The sequence below is a fragment of the Zonotrichia leucophrys genome, chromosome 8 (assembly GCF_028769735.1).
Source record: "Zonotrichia leucophrys gambelii isolate GWCS_2022_RI chromosome 8, RI_Zleu_2.0, whole genome shotgun sequence".
Classification (NCBI taxonomy): Eukaryota; Metazoa; Chordata; class Aves; order Passeriformes; family Passerellidae; genus Zonotrichia; species Zonotrichia leucophrys.
Genome location: NC_088178.1, coordinates 8,712,421 through 8,730,992, shown reverse-complemented (window position 1 = coordinate 8,730,992; position 18,572 = coordinate 8,712,421). Strand labels below are relative to the sequence as shown.

At 42.9% G+C, this 18,572-nt stretch overlaps 1 protein-coding gene across 1 annotated transcript in view; it reads right to left on the bottom strand.

Moving 5' to 3' along the window:
- The window catches only part of CRB1 (crumbs cell polarity complex component 1), a 95,673-nt gene that overhangs the window by 54,905 nt on the left and 22,196 nt on the right, over positions 1–18,572 (bottom strand). The window contains exons 2-5 of the mRNA XM_064720475.1: positions 13,439–14,023; positions 7,222–7,417; positions 3,456–3,595; positions 1,860–2,042 (exon numbers count right to left, since the gene is read on the bottom strand). Coding sequence (XP_064576545.1) covers positions 1,860–2,042; positions 3,456–3,595; positions 7,222–7,417; positions 13,439–14,023 — 1,104 coding nt within the window. The remainder of the gene's footprint in view (positions 1–1,859; positions 2,043–3,455; positions 3,596–7,221; positions 7,418–13,438; positions 14,024–18,572) is intronic.

The window sequence follows — 18,572 nt, the reverse complement described above, 5'->3', positions numbered from 1 at the left end:
ATCAGGCCCTTGCAATGCAAGTATGTGGATTATTATTTCTGCATATAGCCTGCTTTGGTAAAGTATAATTATAATGTTATTATGAGTACTTTATTGAGGATAGAGGCATAATAAAATGAATGTGGTTTATTAAATAAAATCTCTGTCCTGTTGTAATATGAATCTGAGGGGTTATATCTGAAGCACATACAAAAATTCAGGTGTTAAGGCTGGAAAAACTCCTGAGTTACAGCTGCAGAAATGTAGCATTTGGGGTGCCAGTGAAATATGCTGATATCCAGATGCAAGGATCTGACCATTTTTCTAGGTGGCTGTTAGTTCATCTCAGTTAGATAAGCACCATATAGTAAATGGTCCTGATCAAGGACTCACCTGCTACCTTGAATCACACTACTGCTATCAACTCTAATCTTAAATCTTCTTTAATTCTAATTTAAAACTAGGGTCTTTTTTATTATTTGGCTATTACTGGAGAAATTGCTTGTCCAGCAATGGAGGTGAACACTTCCAGTCCTGCCTAAAGGGTTTTTGTGCTGAAGCTTCTGACATCCAAGGAGGCTGAGGCTCTTTTTGAGCACTTTTTATTTTCAGGCTACATGGGAGAAGAAGAAAGACCAGAGAGAAATGGGCAGTGCTACTGCTAAAAAGTGTCTGTTAAAGATTATGGTCTTCCTGCCAAAGTGTGGGCAAACTGTTTAGTAAGAATAACTGTTTTGGTTTTTTTCTCATGAAAGCTATGTAGATAGCATCCAGCAGGTATGTATGTAACTAAACTTACTTATAGTTTCTAAAAATTTAATTTAATTTGCATACTGAGTCAGTAGAAATTTCAGGGTCTCCAATACTTTCTCTCCCTCGTTCTTTGGAGAGTTCTGCATTGTGAATGATGAGGTTATAGATTCAGAAATTGATTCAAGATCAATATATTTACATACATTCTGACACATTTTTTTTCAGACTAGTTAAGAGTTTCAGACTCCCTATGAACAAAACCCCATAGAATCATGACCCAAATCAGGCAAACAAGCCAGGTGAAGGCAATTACTAAGGAAATTACAAAGGATGGTTAATCAACAAAACATTCCTTTCTGTTTCTCTCTCACAGAGCTCAGAAGTTTCCACATTAGGACAAGAGAGAAGGAAAAGAAGCTGGAGCTCTGGACATCGCTGACAGGAGGTGAAGGAAAGCAGCGGCATGAGCAGAGGTGAGGGTGCTTGGGACAGCGGGGAGACGCTGAAAGCCTGGCTGAGGCCTCAGACTGTGATCTCTCAGCAGAACAAAAGAACAAGAGCAACACTTAGTGACAGCACAGGGAAGGACACTTACGGGGAAGGCCTGGAACAAAAACAAGTCGCGATGCCACTTTGAAGAAAAATAAGTAGAGGATTCAGAGTGAAAGCTGTGGTCTCTGTAAGCTTTTGTGCTTGTTATGTTGGAGACAGCAGTCGTACATTTCACGTGACATGGAGTTTGTAAGTTTCTCGGGAGATGAATGGAATGAGAAACTGACGGCTGGATAAAATAATATAGCTTTTAACAATTTTTTTCCTTCAGAAGGAACAAGGGTGTGGAGTTAGAACAGTACTGCAGCCCCAGCAGCACACAATCCAAACCCGAGCGGTTTGCGGCTGTGCTGAACAGTGTGGGCTGCGGTGCAATAAAGGCAGGTCTGGACGCGCCTCTGTCAGCATCACGGCTAGCGGTACATTTGATTATGTTTGCCCTGTAAGGACAGAGCTGTGCTCCCGAGTGTTGGTTGTTTTACCGCGGGCGATGGAGCGGGGCCGCTCCGCTGGGCCGCGCTCGGCCCTGCCCGGCGGGCCCCAGTCCCGGCCCCGGCCCCGGTCCCGGCCCTTACCGGCGAAGCCCGGCGGGCAGCGGCAGATGTAGCCCTCGGCTCGGTCATAGCGGAAGGCCGGCGGCAGCCCCGGGACGAGCCCGTAGAGGCCGGCCCAGGAGCGCTCCACGCAGTCACCGCCGGAGAGGCAGGGGCTGCTGCGACACTCGGCGATGTCCTCCTCGCAGTGGGAGCCCGCGTAACCTGCGAAGACACCGCCACAAGGTCAGGGTGTGACTCTGGGGCTCCAGCCCCCCATCCCTCATCATAGGGCAGCGGGCTCAGAGCTCCCTCCAACCTGGCCTTAAACACTGCCAGGGATGGGCGGCCACAGCCTCTCTGGGCACCCTGTGCCAGGGCCTCACCAACCTCATGGTAAAAAAAATTTTCCTAATATCTAATTTAAGCCTACTGTCAGTTTGAGGCCACTTCCCCTTCCCTCTTCATATTTCTTGTAGGTGCCTTTTAGGAGAAGGAAGGCTAGATGGTCTTTAAGGTCCCTTGCAACCCAAACTGTTCTACAGTTCTGTCATTCCATGTGCTGTTCTCCTTTTCCACTGTTCTACAGTTCTGTCATTACGTGTGCTGTTCTTCTCTTCCAGACCCAGCATACACCCTGTGAATAGCAGCTGCACATGCTTGCAGTTTGCCTCAGCTCCTTGAAGCTGTGAGTGATCTCCTGCAGGTCCCTGCCAGGCCTTGGCAGCAGGACATTGCTGTGGCCACTCCACATCAGTGAGCTGAGCTGTGCCATAAAGGGTTTGTTTGGGTGTTTTTTAGGCAGTAATGTGGAAATTTGTGTGGGTAATAAGGCACTGCATTGTGGTGTAGGATGCTCTCAGGTTGTGGGAAGGTGGAGGAGGGCAGAGAGTATAAATAATTTGGTGTTTTTAAAGTGGTTCATCTGGAGATTTAAGTGCTACAATGATGCCTGAATTCTGGAAAATGCAAAGGGTTCTGCCTAATTTTTCCTGATCTGTTGCACCAAGACTTGTGTAGTGCAACAGCATTGAGGCATTTAGGGCTCACAGTGTCTGTGCTCCTGCATCCTCAGTAAGTTCATAAACTTCCTCAGATATAAACTCCTTAGAGAGGCTTCTTGTAGTTTGTGTGCTCATAGAGTTGTGTGGTCCCTCAGGAGCACAGGGTCTGTGTCCCCACCAGGGTGTAGAGCCTGTTTGCAAACAGCTGGTAGAGAACACAGCCTGTGGGTTCCACTGCCAAACAGAAGTCTTTAGACTGGTTTAAAGGTTGGGTTAATGAAGACTAAAACCAGCATCAGCTGCAGCAGTGATGCATGTGTCACACGGTTTGAAGGATTAAGTAACTGGGAGACAGCTCCCAGCTTTGACTTATCTCCTGTCTTGGCACCACAATGCTGGTGCCTTTTGTTTTGCCCATTTCTGCTGTACAGGAGAATCAATTCTCAGCTGGAAAAGCAAGCAACTTACCCAAAGGGCTCTGCTTATGATGAGTGAAGCCCATGTAAAGACAAGGCCATAGAGGACTTTTGAGGTTGTGGAGCTTCAACCTTTTATTATATTGGGGGAAGGGGTTTGGTGGGGAAGCATCTCTACTACTCCTCAAGGCACATGCATAGGAGAACTTGGAGCTTACCTGGCCAACAGTGGCACGTGTAATTGTCAGCATGGTCCTCACAGGTGGCATTGTTGTAGCATGGCTGTGACCAGCACAAGGGAGGAAGGGTATCACAGTGCGAGCCCATAAATCCAGTCCCGGTGCAGTTGCAGCTGTACCTGCAACACAGAATGTAATGTTCACTCAGGCTGGAAGTCAAGAGGTCTGGGCTTTGTTCCCAAACATGCACAGGCTTCTTGTGTAGCCTTGGCTCGCAGCTTACAGGGTTGAGTCCAGCTTGAGACCACCATCTGGTGCTTTAGGAGAAACCACAGCAATTGGGAACCAACAATGAGCTGTTCCCTGAAGTATGTGGTTTTGTCTGGGGAAAAAGAACTGCTTGTGAGTTGGTTTTGACACAACCCTAAGAATTGTTGATCCTTCTTTTTTCTTCTTTTAATTTTTGGGAGAAAAAAAAGTCTGTGGCATTTCCAATGCTTTCAGAAAAATTTATTTTGTATGATTAACATTATTCACAAAATGAAAAGGGAGGAGAAAGTAAGTGTGTTAGTATCCCTTCCTCTTGGACTAGTTGAAATTGCATTGGCAGAAAAAGCAGGAAATTTTTTTTTCCTCAACTAAATGATTTCTTTTCCCCCTGCAAACCAGCCTTTTATTGTTAGGTTAGAACAAAAATGTCAATTGCTTGCTTAGTTCCAGTAACAACAGTAATACAGCTCCCTTTTGAAAGCAGTGTGACTACAACATAAGTAAACAAACTAGTGTACATATAGAAATTAGCAACATGCAGATGTCAGTAATGTCTGGGAAGTTTTGTTTGCCTTTTTTTCTTCTGGAGAGCTGAGTGCTATAAAAAGCATCATTCCTGTTCTTTGGTCATCAAGTGTAAAGTTAACATGTACATGTCATATGAAAATACAGGCTTTTGCAAGATACAAGTTAACTGTGCAGGCTTGTATGATCTTGACCTAAAAAAATTATAGGAAACAAAAATTTCTTCTTCTATTTTCTTTTACATTAAAGTGATACACCATTATTGTACAATTGCATTCCTAGGGCATCTTGCTGAGCAAGATGTAAGTATACTTATTTGATAATTTCTGTGCTTAATATCCAAGTCTTAGACTTGGAGTAAACATATGAAGAGAAAGTGAAATTGTTGAACATAAAGCAACATCAGAGAACTAGCTCCTGCAGTCTAACAGACCAAAAAGTGTAAACTTTTTACTACACTGTTTAAGTGTGTGTATAAGCAGAAACTTCTGGCTGGCCAGTTTATTACTGGTGTATGGATTATTCCTAAATCAAAACCAGAGATGACTTGCACCAGGTGGCATTTGAATTTCAGATATAAAAAGTAATGAGGAAGATGTGAATCAGAAAAGTAATTTTCATTCTGAGGTATGTTCTCAAATCTGAAGTCTTCTTCTGCTGAGTTTTTCACACATTTCTCCCATGCACCTTCAGTTTGGTGCTGTTCAGCTTTGGTGAAAGCTTTTTTTTTCTGCCTGTGTCCCAGCTGCTTTTCCCTATGGTTCAGAGTCATGGAGGAATATCCAGAACTCATTGCTTAATGTGCAGCCCCACCTGCTTTTTTCTTGGATATCTTTTGGCATTTGAGATTGCTGTTGACCTTCCAGGATTCTGGATGGTGCCCTGCTTGTGAGCAGGCTACAGCTGAGCAGGCAGATGGCTTTTTACAGTAAGAGTGATAATTTAGATACCTAGCATTTTTTTTGGATTCTTGTTTGATGTTCTCACAATATGCAAAAAGCAGTACCTGTAGGCATTCTTTCCTATGGGAATGTCCTGGGAATATTTCCTATGGAAAAAAGACATGGATCATGCAGGATATCCTCTATGCCTAGGCACACTAGGTTTTGTAGTCCAGCTAAGTCTGTAAGCTGTTGAGTTTAAATAAGGATGTTTACTTATGTGGAAATGGTTTGGTTTTTTTTAGAGATCAGCTTGTACTTTGTTGCATTCATGAAACATCACTGGAAGGTCAGTCTGAAATTTGTGAGAGAATTTGGTTTGATGTTTGTATTTACAGCTTTTTGTGCTAGATCCGTTGCCTCGTACACGTTTCTGTGAGAGATGATGGCAGACACCGAAGCCTCAGCTGTACTGTAGATTAGTCAGAAAAGAAAAACTCCTGCTTAAATACCCCAATTATTCATTTATCCCCAAAAATACGTAAAAGAAAGGAAGTTGCTGGACACCCTTCTGTTTTGAGTTGCTTTGTTGTCCATTCCTTTCCATCACATAACAAATACAGAAAGAGCTCCAATTGTGCTCCAGATATCCCGCAGTATTACAAGCCAATTAAAATTGGTCTTGCATGTACCTCAGATTTAAAAGCTAGGAGAAAAATGAGCAGGATTAAGTCTGGCCTGAATGAGCATCCCAGTTGCTCACCTCTCACGTGTATTCTCAAAAGGCTTCCAGGTTACCACACAGGTCTGAGTGATCCAGGTCCAAGGTGACCCCCTCTCACTGCTATGGTGCTTTAGCTACACTGGGAAATAATAAATTGCTTTGTCCTGCTCAGAGCCGTTCGGTGCTGCTGACAAGAAGCTCCACAGGGCTGGTGCCATGTCAACACACTGCACAAAAACTCATTCCCAGAATAGGATCTTTTACCCCCTCACTCAAGGCAAGCATGCCTTTTGCTGACATGATTTCTGGACTGATTTTTGGGGCACCAGAGTCTTCAAATCTGCTTTATAAAAACTGGAAAATACACAATAAAGGAAAAATCCTGTACTGGCAACAGGAGCACCTGCATGAATACACTGGGGAACTTCCAGACTGGGCTAATATACATATGTGTGTTCAGGTTGGGAAGCTCATGCTGAGCCAGAAATCCAGTTTTGGTGATTGAATGCCAGAGCTCTGCTTGGACCTCTGTGTGGGGCCAGTAACAGTAGGGAAGAATCTCACTTTTCCTTTGCCTTGTATTCTCTTTTTCTTTTTTTTTTTAATTACTACTGTTATTTTTTGCCCATGGACTGCAGGTTGTTTTGAACAAGTAGCTGTTGTACTCTATACCTGTAAAGTTTCTGACACATTTGCTAATGATATCTATTACTATGGTTACAGTTATTACAGTTTTTCTCTTCTAGTCCTTCTGTCTGTCAGTGTGGGCAGCTGCTGTCAGCAAATTCAGTTTTATACAGTCTCACGTATTTCTTGGAAACTAAAGTTTGGTAAGCATTAGAAACAGAATTCATATCTGAATGACAGTACTAACAGTCAGGAAAACGGTGCGTTGTAAATATTTAAAGTTCAAATATGAAAAATACACTTCTCGGTCAGTCTTTGCCATAAATATTTTGTTGTCCTATTGGCTCTGACACCAGACTGGCATTCTTTGATCGTTTTCAAATCAAAACTGAAAATAGTGCAGGGCCAAGGAGTGAAATCTAGAATGGGGAAGGAGATGAACTACCAGGCCTGGCAGGCTCCTGTAGCATTCCCATCCCATGGGCACCTGGCTGAGCCCTGCCAGGGCTGGCACACCTACCCACTGGTGCCATCCGTGCAGTGTCCCTGAGCCCTGCCAGGGCTGGCACACCTACCCACTGGTGCCATCCGTGCAGTGTCCCTGAGCCCTGCCAGGGCTGGCGCACCTACCCACTGGTGCCATCCGTGCAGTGTCCCTGAGCCCTGCCAGGGCTGGCACACCTATGCAGTGTCCCTGAGCCCTGCCAGGGCTGGCACACCTACCCACTGGTGCCATCCGTGCAGTGTCCCTGAGCCCTGCCAGGGCTGGCACACCTACCCACTGGCCCCGTCCGTGCAGTGTCCCCCGTGCAGGCAGGGCTGGCTGGCGCACTCGTCGATGTCGGTGCCGCAGAGGTCCCCGAGGAAGCCCCGCGGGCACGAGCAGGAGAAGCTCCCCAGGGAATCGTGGCAGGTCCCCCCGTTCAGGCAAGGCTGGGACAAGCACTCGTCGATTTCCACCTCACAGTTCGTACCTTCAGAAGCAGAGAAAATAAACCCCAGGCTTAGGAGACAGCTTTGGAAATCTCGGCAAGGACTGCCTGAAGTACAGTAGTCACATAATATTTTTTTTCTTTATGCAGTTGCCTGGTTTTTAGACATTTCCTTCTCAATGTGCTTTGCACAACTAGTTTTTTTCAAGGCTTGGCAGAATTTACAAAAGAACAAGCCAATTGTTTTCACAAGAATGTGTAAAATAACTTTTTCTGTTAGCTTGAACATGGAGACAGGACAAACTAATTTTCAGTTTATTCAATAATGCTACTATCCTATTTACATTATACAGAAGAGACCAGCAGTTTATTGATGTCATAAGAGTCCATTTAAAATTGGCCTTTAAATGGACAGTTCCCAGTTTTTTGAATTCATTGGGAAGTGTCTTGTTCAGCAGTGCTTAATTTTTTTTAAGGCTTATCAATGTGCATTAAAATGTGGTAAATGGGTCTGTGGTGCTGTGTTTGCAGCAGGTCAGAATCTTGGAGCTGCTCTTCAGAGATAATTGCTAGAAATAAATCAGTTCTAATGTGACTTCACAACTATTTGTGATAGTTGGCAGGTTATATATACACTTCTTTTTCTTATCTCTAGCAAAGACCAGGAGACACTAAGAAAATTTAATAACTAATGCCTTGCAGCTTTGATTATTTCAGGATTTTGTGTGCTTATGCACTTACTTAGTGTTTGGAGCAATAGAGTAATATTTTCAAATAATTTTCAACTGCCAAGTCAGGTTTTTTCAGCAGCTACAGTATCAGCCACAAAACAGATGCAAAGTGGCAAATTATAATGAAGAAGCTGCTTTGAAGCAAATTTCCTTATTTTTTATTTGGCTTGTCGAAATAGCTGCAGTATTGAAAAGTTTCCAGGGGAATTTCCTACTTGAAAGAAAAACTGCAGCTCTGGGAATGGGTTCTTTTTTTTCCCTTTTTTGGTAAAAGTGAAATTTTCAGTAAAAGATGATAGAGTACTCTTTGAACAGAGGGAACAGGCATGTTTGCTGATAGGTATCACTCTTGCAGTTTATTTAGGAGCTCATCTCTAATTCTTTATGCTCCTTTTGTGAGCTCTCTATGCTATGAAATTTGTACATTATAACTTTGAGCATCTTTCTTAAAACGCAGAGATTGAGAATATTTAGCACTACCACTTCATGAATAATTAATTTTGATGCTTGTGAGCATCTTTGTTTTAAAAGAATAAATTTGTACTATGGATAAGTACTGGGCAAGATCTTAAAATGCCAACCCAAAAATTGCAGATGTTGACTCATAACTATTTTTCGTTGTCTTTAAACATTAAAGTGCAAGTTCCTATTTTCAGCAGTTAAGAAATAGTTCCTTGAGACCACAGAGTGGATGGGGAAGCAGCCAGTGGTGTGCCCCCAGTTCAAGGTTCACTGCTCAGCTAACCACTACTTTCACTGGGAGCCTGCCAGGAGAGCCCAGCCCAGGAACGCTCTCTGACGGCTTTATGGTAATGTACATTGCAGCCAGATATAGCAAGCAGTCCCTCTGTGGTCATTGCCCTGTGAATTCACTGTAATTATAAACAATGTGTTTGCAGAAGTGTGTCTAGTGACCGTAAATCTGCCAGAGCTTGTTAACAGCTTACTGCGAACACTAAAAATCATGTGACAAAACAAGCCCTGTTCAACTGATCCTCAGCTCAGCCAAATTTAAAACTACAGGCCTGAGAACAGCCTGACAATTAACATGAGAACATAGCGTTGTTGTTTTGGTTCATGTCTTTAATCTATCAAGCCCAGTAACCTGCCTTCGGCAATGTTGCCTCAGAAGAAAACTTCTCCCTGTATAATGCATCCAGCCAATGCGATCTGCCATGCAGACAGGGGGAATCCCTTCCTAGCCTCCGCTGAGTCTGCTGTCAGGCTTTCTTAGATGTGTAGAAGAGAGATGAAAAGATTAGATCTGCATTTTCACCTCAGTCTAACATTCTGTCACAAATATGCTGTATGCCAAATATCATATGCCAGGCGGGAAGGAGAGCGCCAAGGAGCCCCGCCACAGTTATTGCACAGGGCTGCACCACCATGAGCTGAGGCTCCCTGGGTGTCCTGGAGCAGGTTGAGCATCCCTGCATGCACCAGACCACACAAATGGTTTGAATTGAAATGCTGGGGAGGTGGGGAGAAGTCACATTTGTAACATTTGGAGTTTCTCTGAAGAATCAGGCTTGTTTCTTATGCTGCTTGCTTCTCCACTGAGTCCTACTGTGCACTTCTTTCTACATCCCCAGTGAATAAAACACAAGTGAGGATGAAGGACACACAGCCAATGTTTGCAAACTTGCATGCCAAAGATAGAGTGTAAAATCACTTTCTGCTCAAAGATACTAGGGGTTTACAGGCTCACTGTACTTCCATGAGGACCTGCACATTCTTAATATGGCTGGGAATTGGTAAGCAGGTCACCCTTTCTGCTCTTCTGCACTAAGGTGCTGTACTCAGGTGCAGCAGGTCCAGAGGGCTGTCCCCAAATTCCTTATTCTGTAAAAAGTAATCTTGTGTGCCATTATTTGGATGGAGAGTGTCACATGGCTAATTTATAGGCACCAGGCTTGAAGTGACAGGAAGAGAGTTACATCCAAAATTAGACAGGGAGAGGTTGTGTTTTTTTGATCAAGGCTTGTCCCTTTTGAGCTTGGGCATCTGAGCAGTGCTGAATACCTGGGCTGGCTAGGACACTAGGTGGGGAGTGCTGGTTTGAAACAGGGAAGCTGGGGAAGGAAACAGGCTTTGCACTGCTGGCAGTTGCTGCTGGATGGACTGTGTGGTTTGCTATTACATCCACAATGACAGGGACATGGGCTTGTTGGGAAGTGAGACCTCTAATTGAGGTTTTCCATCCCATGGTAGAGCTGCTGTGCCTCTGCTTGCCTTTAAGTGTCTAAGACTTATTTATGATGCATCTGTTCTTAATATTTGCATTGCACATACACTATTGATGAGAATCCTGAATGAAAGCTTGGAGATCTATCAGGAGTAATTTCCTCAAATTGTAAGACGTCATTGCAGCGATGGTTACCTCATCGTGAAAGGTATTGCACAAAGAACAAATCCAGCTCCCTGCACCTACTTTGTCTGCAACTGAAATGCTTTCTCTTGCTGTCTTACGCTGAGAATGGGTTTTGGAACTGCCATGCACTCCTGAGAGTTCACTGGAATGTTCAATGGCAGTAGAGGACTGGCTTCAGCAAGGTAATTAATGCATATAGCTGTGGGTAATAACAGGCTCTTACACCGTGCTCTGTTGGGGTGAATTAAAAGCAAGTGCAATTAGTCCAATGGAGGAGAAAATGCAATTGATTAGGGTAGCCAGCAAAACTTCAACAAACCAATTGAACTTCATTATTTAACAGCTGTGTGACACATGTCTTGTAAATAATTTCACACATGCAGAACATTATCATAGAAACTGCAGATTTCATGCTGAATTTTCCAGTCTTTGGCTCTTGGTGCATTCTATCCTCCTCCATTTGTATAAGAATTATGTGTGACATTTCTCAGCTATTTTAAGAAGTGCTGCAGCATACCAATCACACAAAATAGCAGTCGTAGTCCACGAAACAAGTAGCAACAGCAGCCAGTAACTCATGCATTTGGTTAATATTGCAGCTATAGATTTACTGTACCTTCTTTACCTGCATATAAAGAGATACAACCTGTTTTCGCAACTTAGGGAAATGAGATGAGGCTGGATGACTTCCCACAGTAATTCATGGTGTCAGGCCAGGATAATAATGGTTGGCAAGATCCCCTGACGGGGTAAATGAGGGATTTTATTTCCACTGGGGACACCTCAAGGCTTTCATCCTATAATCCCTCTGGTTTGTGCATTTAGCACAACTCACAGCAAGGTGCAAAAAACCAACAAAAAAGAATGCTTCTGAAAAATCATTTTGTTAAGTAGCTTTTTAAAGCTGATGTTTTACTGATGGAGGAATGGTCTGCTACTCCTCTATAGAATTCCTATGGTTAGTCTCTTTTGCTGCTGGAAGCAGTGTTGGAGCTGTATGTCAAAACATTGCTGCCTCTTCTGCTGTGTATTTTAGACCTCTTCTCCTTCCTTGGTTCTCTCCTCATTTCTTAACTCTGCTTGTGCAAAGTGTGGAGCTTTGGTGACTATTTTTGGTGAGAGAAGAGAGCATCAGCTTGGGAAACAGCAGAATTTCATGATGAAAGTGGAGCAACTCCAGCAGAGTGAGTTTCCATCAGCAGTTTGTGTTGACCTAAATTTTTGTTTCTTTTTGTTTGGGCTTTACTATTTCAATATGTTTTCGCTCCCTTTGTCTCTAAGGTGTATATTCCAGCTCTTTCAAACCCAAGTTTCTGGGCTGTGGATCCAGGCCTGGACCCCACTAACAGCGCCAGTTAAACAAATACAGTTTCCTGAATACAACAGGAGGTCTGGGCTGAGTGTGATCATTGCAGAGTAACCATGCTGGTTGTTAATAGGTTTTTCCTTCCTTCTGCTCTTTGGCTTTCCCTCAGTTGTGCAGTTTTCTCCTCAGCTGGCCCGGGCTCCGACACCCCCTGGCAGCAGCGGGGTGGCAGGAAGGTAACAAGCTTCCTTCAAATAACATTCTCTGTGCTCATAAGGGATATTAACCAAGGGCTGCCTTCCAACGAGCGCTGTGTTAGACACAGGAAAGCTGCTTTTTACCTCTGACTTCCCCTCCTGCATGGGGATTTGGGGATGGAGCTGTAAACCACATCTCTTATTTCTTATTCATTTGAATCACTTGAAGCAATAGCTGTGTTTTCTCCCCTTTCTGCTGTATGACTATTTCTTTTCCTTTGCTTACCTGACTGACAGTCTATCACTAAAATGCCTCCCCTTTTCTCCTTTTAATGATTCAGTGTGCTACCTTTCATAGTCCTAGCCCTGAATACAGCTTTGAAATTTGAAGGGACCTGTCTTCCAACAAGAATTATATGGTTTCCAGTAGAGGAAGTAGGGAAGAAAAATCACACATGTACCTTAAAAATGGAGCTATATAAAAATGGGATTATCAAAAAATGGGCAGTTTGGGAACATAACACTTGCCCATGTAACTTACATAATGTTCTAGTTGCAAATGAGTCCTTTGTTTCTGAGAAGGGCAGATGAGAGAAATTTAATATGAAATGTCTAAGTTTAGAGTAGCATTTGTCTACTTGGATCTAATTTTTAAATCTGTCAAATGCAGGTTTTGACCCTCAGAAAAAAAACTAGATATAGCACTTTGAAGAGAGCATTTTGAGAATGTTTCTTTTAAAAGCAAAGTCCACCTAGCCCCCTGACATAGCTTGGTGTTCACAAAACTGCTGTGTAGATTTTGGTGGATGTCAGATTTCTTTAACCCTTCTCTTTCTGGTATCAGTCGTTCACAGTGATGTGGTTATCCATAATGTATCAACAGCCACTGGTGCTGAAGCTGAAGGCAAGGTGGTAATGCAGATATGGCTAAATATTGTATTTGCAGGGATCCCTGACAAAGGAAGGGATGATGAATCTGACTCCCTTGTTCTCAGAAGGCTAATTTATTATTTTATGTGACTATATTATATTAAAGAATACTAAACTAAACTGTACTAAAGAATACAGAAAGGATACTTACTCAATGTTAAAAAGATAATAAGGAAAACTCATGACTCTCTCCAGAGTCTCGACGCAGCTTGACACTAATTAGCCATTGAGTCAAAATAACTCACACCAGAATCCAATGAAGCAATCACCTGTGGGTAAACAGTCTCCAAACACATTCCACATGTGAGCACAATACAGGAGAAGCAAATGAGATAAAAATTGTTTTCCTTTTTCTCTGAGGCTTCTCAGCTTCCCAGGAGAAAAATCCTGGGCAAAGGGATTTTTCAGAGAATGTGAATGTGACAGCTAAATTCACATGTGGGCGAGAGAGTTGAACCTGAAACATGAGTTATGATGGTTCCACAGGACCCAGAGGAGAAGTGGCTGTAATGAAAAGGGCTCACTTACCGGTGTAGCCAAGGGGACAGATGCAGTCGTAGTGCCCGATCTGGTTGAGGCAGGTGGCCCCGTTGAGGCAGGGCTCCGAGGCACACTCGTTCACTTCCAGGTCGCAGTGCCTGCCCTGGTAGCCGGGCACGCAGTAGCAGGAGTAGTGGCCCACGCCGTCGCGGCACAGGGCCCCGTTGCGGCACGGCTCGGAGCTGCACTCGTCCACGTCCCTCTCGCACAGCCTGCCCGTGTAGCCAGCGCTGCACAGGCACGTGGGCCCCTCCAGGCTGCTCTGGCACGTGCCACCGTGCTCGCACGGGTTGCTGTCACACTCACTGGCAGCTCGCTGGCAGGCAGGGCCATCGGACCCAGCGGGGCACTTGCAGGGGAGGCTGATGTTCCCAGCAGAGCCCAGGCAGGTAGAGTTTTGGAGACAAGGGTTGGAGGAGCAAGGGTTGGACGTTTTGTTGCAGAGTTCCTCCACACTGTCCACTGATGGGTCTGCACAAAGGCAAGGGTCATCTTCATGACCATCGACACATGTAGAGTTCTTTTGGCAAGAGTTTGACAGGCACCTGGAATCATTCCTCATGCAGAGTGATTCTAAGAAAGAAATACAAAAAATCCTGAGGAATTCACAGCACTGGGACTAACCAGCAGTGAAAGAAGTGTAGTTCTTAATACAACTGTGCTTCAAAACCCACAGCACCAATTGCTGGCTCTTGAGAAGAAAAAGGGACTGGCAACTGTGTGATGCCTTAGTAGACTAATGAATGTAAAATGAAAACAATTATGAAAACTTGAGTAAGTTGTAATTTCCTGTTCTTGCCTCTTTCAACAGCCATGGTCTGGAGTGTCAGGATTGTTTAACACTTCATTAATAGTATAGTTGAGACAATATCAGTTGTTGTCAATGAATATCCAACAATATGGAACACATTCAGGTATATTTAAGGTTTCTGTTTCTGTTTTTGTTACTAGAGAAAGGAGATGGACCACCTTTTTTTAGTTCAATATCACTTCTGTGGTGGTACCAATCTTTTGTAGTGGATAATTTTTTGCATTGGGTTTCACAAGCTATATTACTCAGATGCAGTTATAGCTCAAATAAACAGTTCAAAACATCAGGCGCCTTGACTTTGATTTGCTGATTATAAGTAGTAATTTTACAGGTGTACAGCATCTCCACCACAAAGAATCTACCAAACACCTGAGATGCAAAACAGCCCTGTGAGAGCCATCCAGCCTCCCAGGCTGGAAGGACACGGTGAACATGGTGCAAAGATGTTCCTTTACTTCCTTACCCTCTGGGAACTGAGCTTCTGTCAGTAATTAACGGCCACTTGGAGTTGCCTTGCAGCTGTAAGGAATAACAATAGCAAGATCTACTTCTCACTTCCCAGTCAAGGAGGGTGAGCTGTTACCAGCAGTGTTCAGAATCCACCTCTGGGATACACTGAAGCAGCTGTATCTGGGCCAAGACTCTGAAATTAAGCTGAATGTTTCTTTAGGAGAGAAGGCAATTTGTAAGAGAAAGAACTCATGAGCTAGAGCACAAAAGTTGCATTAAATTATTTAAATGTAAGTACTGTAAACATCTTTTTTTAATATTTGTTTTATACTTTTATTCTGGAGTTTTGTTTGGATATATGAAGGGTATGTGTCTTCTACAGCAGCAGAACAGTGTGTGTTTCTGAAAGCAGGGAGTTGTGGGGGAGCTGAACCTCTCAGAGGAATTCAGACACCTTTACCATCAGTCTCTAATTTCTTCCGAGTTCTTGAACTGAGATTCGGGAGAGCAGACACAGTAGAGATGGAGATGGGGCACTGAAAGAGAAGAGGTGAGCAGAGATGGACACTCCAATAACTGGGGTCAGACCATTGCTGATAAAGGCCTGGGACAGATCCCTGGAAAAGGGAGAGGCTACGGTTGGTCCCCTGAGGATACCAACCAACCACGAGGGAGTGTCAGAGAATACAAACTGACTGGTCATGGTGTGTTTCCATAGTGTGCATTGTAGTATATAATACAATTTATTCTGTTTTTCTCTTAGGAGGGGGAGGTAGAGAAAGAAAGTATCAAAAGGCTTAAGTACTTAGGAAAGACTGCTTGTGTAGGTTTGACACAAAGACAATCAATGGAAAGGCTTAAAAATTATCTGTGCATGACTGTGGTGCTTTCTGACTTGAGGTGTACACAGGAGCAGCAGTGCCTCTGAGAATTAGAAGCACCAGTCTGAATGAACCTGATGTTCATGAATAGGTACATTTTCTGAGCCAGATTAGTAATTAATACTTGTTTGAACAAGGGGAACAGAGATTTATGTAGTAACATTGATAGCAGCAGTGACACTGTGATTTAAAACCAGCAGTGGTCTTAAGGATTACATAGAAAGCAAACGAAACATTGATTAGCCGGAGGAGAATTGGAGTGCTAACTCATGTTTTCTGAAGGAAAACAGGACAAAATAGTACTTTTGGATTAGTCTGCCTTTAAAATTACCCTCCCCAAACCTGTTAATAATCAGTTTTGGGAGGTATTTCATCCTGATGCAGTGATGGTTGCACTTGCTCCACCTCAGAGCTCTCACTGAATGCAAAAATTCAAGACATTGGTCACATGTACTGATCTGCACCACTGTCAGCAGTAACTCAGACCTTTCTCTTCCTCAGCCTACTCTCATGTATGTTCTTATGTCCTGGTTTACATAATTTTGTGCTTTGCCCATGCATTTATGTTTTTTTCTTTAGCCTGGATTATACAGAGCTTACTGCAATCTATTAATTACAGTTAAAATGAGCAAAACTGTGCTCCTTAGGAACTTCTGCATCCTGCATTTTTCTTGCACTACTTTAGAGAGCTTTCTTTTCAGTCTGTGTACCTATTTAAAATTCATTAAAGTGTATGTTTGGGGAAACATTGCAAATTTGAATAAATTAATTATGATCAAGTTATAATGTTGTCTGACTGTTGTACTGTGTAAGCTACAAGAGGTGAGGTCAATCATTCGAGTGCTTTCTTACACAGGACCACAGTGACATGAGAAGCAATTTAGTTAATTATTACTGCTTTTCCAGAGATAATTTGCATGCAACAGGCTGAGTTTGCTATAATGACTGTGTGAGTGCATGATGTGTTTGCCAGTCTGCAGTTTTGATAGCAAGAGTGAGCACTGGTTAAAAAGCTTCATCCCTGTCTGAGACAGTAAGAGTGGAGGGAAAATGAGAGAAGGGGAAAGACAGCTCTAAAAGCGCTGTTTGTATGGAGTGAAGGCAGCCAATTTGTCTGCAGGGTGGCATCACTATGGGAAAAACACAGAAAACCTTTCCTGGATTTTTTTAAGCAGTGTTTTAATTTCAAATTTTGTAGCTTTTATAAAATTAATCTCAAATTCCCAGAAATTGCCAACAGACAATTCATTAAATCCAATACTCCCTAGAGGATACTCTTGTCTGATTTGTATGACTAGTTGATAGTGAAAGAGCAGCATTTTTGGTGTTCTGTCTTTATTCTAATGTACTGTGCCATGGTTTTGATGATTTGTGTAGTTTTTGAGGAACTCAGGAATTCTGAAGTTCTTAGCAGAGATGTAACCATGCTGAGTTTTAGCTTGGTTGTAGTTTAAAGGCAGAGACCAAGATTTTAAGGGTACTCTTTAGCAGTTTGTCTCAGCAGCAAAACTGCATCTCAGAAAGGTGATCATCAGAGGGTTATCAAGTGGTAGGCAGTTTGCCTGGACATATCCATGATGTCTTTATTTTAAAATAAAGTCATGTTCCTGAGTGATGTGAGTGCTTCAGCTAATCCTTGGATTCTGGATTACTAGTTCTAACACCATTTCTCACCTGTTTCAGGTAAGTTATTTCCACTCCCTTGCAGCCCTGTGGAAACTGAGTTTCCCTGCTGCCCTGGAGTGATGTGGAGGGAGGGATTTGGGAACCTCCTGAGCTCAGAGCTGCATGGAAGGAGGATGAAGAGTATGGCAGGTGGAAGCTCCTGCATGCCCTGTGATGCAATGTGATGACTGATGCAAAGACTGTCTCAGTTTGGGCAGATGCTTTAAAAATATTCTCTTCTGCATTCAAAGAAAGAGCTGCAAAGGGACAGAAATGTTTCAGTGGAGCTTGGGTTTTGGCCAGGTTGCAGAAGGATAACCAGGAAAAGCCTCATGCTCTACCTCAGATGTGCAGAGGAGCTGTTTTTCATTCCTAAGCAATTAAGGTCACTTCAGCAGTGACTTGTTCTGACAGAGTCTTAAAACTTGTATGTAACTTAGCAAAAATGGAAACAAAATGCTGATTGCTTTGGATTTACATTGACTGACACTTGAGGTAATTATCAGTCTCTTTATAAACAGTGGTAGTTTAATCTAATTACAAGAGGATTTAGTGCCAAGCGTTTTGCCCCATGGTTAAATCCTTGAGATGCAGATGAGATGGTTGGCAGTGAAATTCTTTGCAGTAAAGCTTGCCATCTACTGGCACAGCATCCATACTACCAGAAACATGGCCATACCTGCAGCTATTCCAGGAACTGGCACTCTTAACTTAATATAAGAAATGCCAAGAAAAAGACAGTTTTAGCTTTGGTTTTTTGCTCTTGGACAAGATTATTTAAATTCATTGAAGTGATCGTGTTAGTGTATGAATAATTGAGCTAATAAGCACTAAAAATGCATGATTTTGGCTGGTAAAGGCTTCTGAATTATCAGAAACTACTGTAGTGATACAAAATAATTTTTATGATGTTAGAAATGCATGTCAATGAGGATAGAAGGCCAAAATTGAATTAGGGAAAAGCTGTCATAAACAGGGCAGGGATTTTGAAATGGCCAAAGCATTTTGGCAGAGATAATCTGATTATTGTTCCTCAGTAAAGCAGATAATTTTGAAAAGCTCATCTGCATATCTTCCCTGACAATTTTGAGGGTTTTTTTCCTAGATCCTGTTTGAATCAGAGATTTAGTGGGTTCATGTCCATTTTTCAAAATATTCTTCTAAGTTCTCACAATTGGGAATCTCAGCCACTCAAAGCCCCCAGATAAATCTTTTGCAATCTGTTTTGGGCTCTTTGTGTCAGAAATATCTTTCAGCACAGACTTGTTCTTTCAGAACCCAACTCTTTGTATGAGTTGGTGAAATATCATAATCA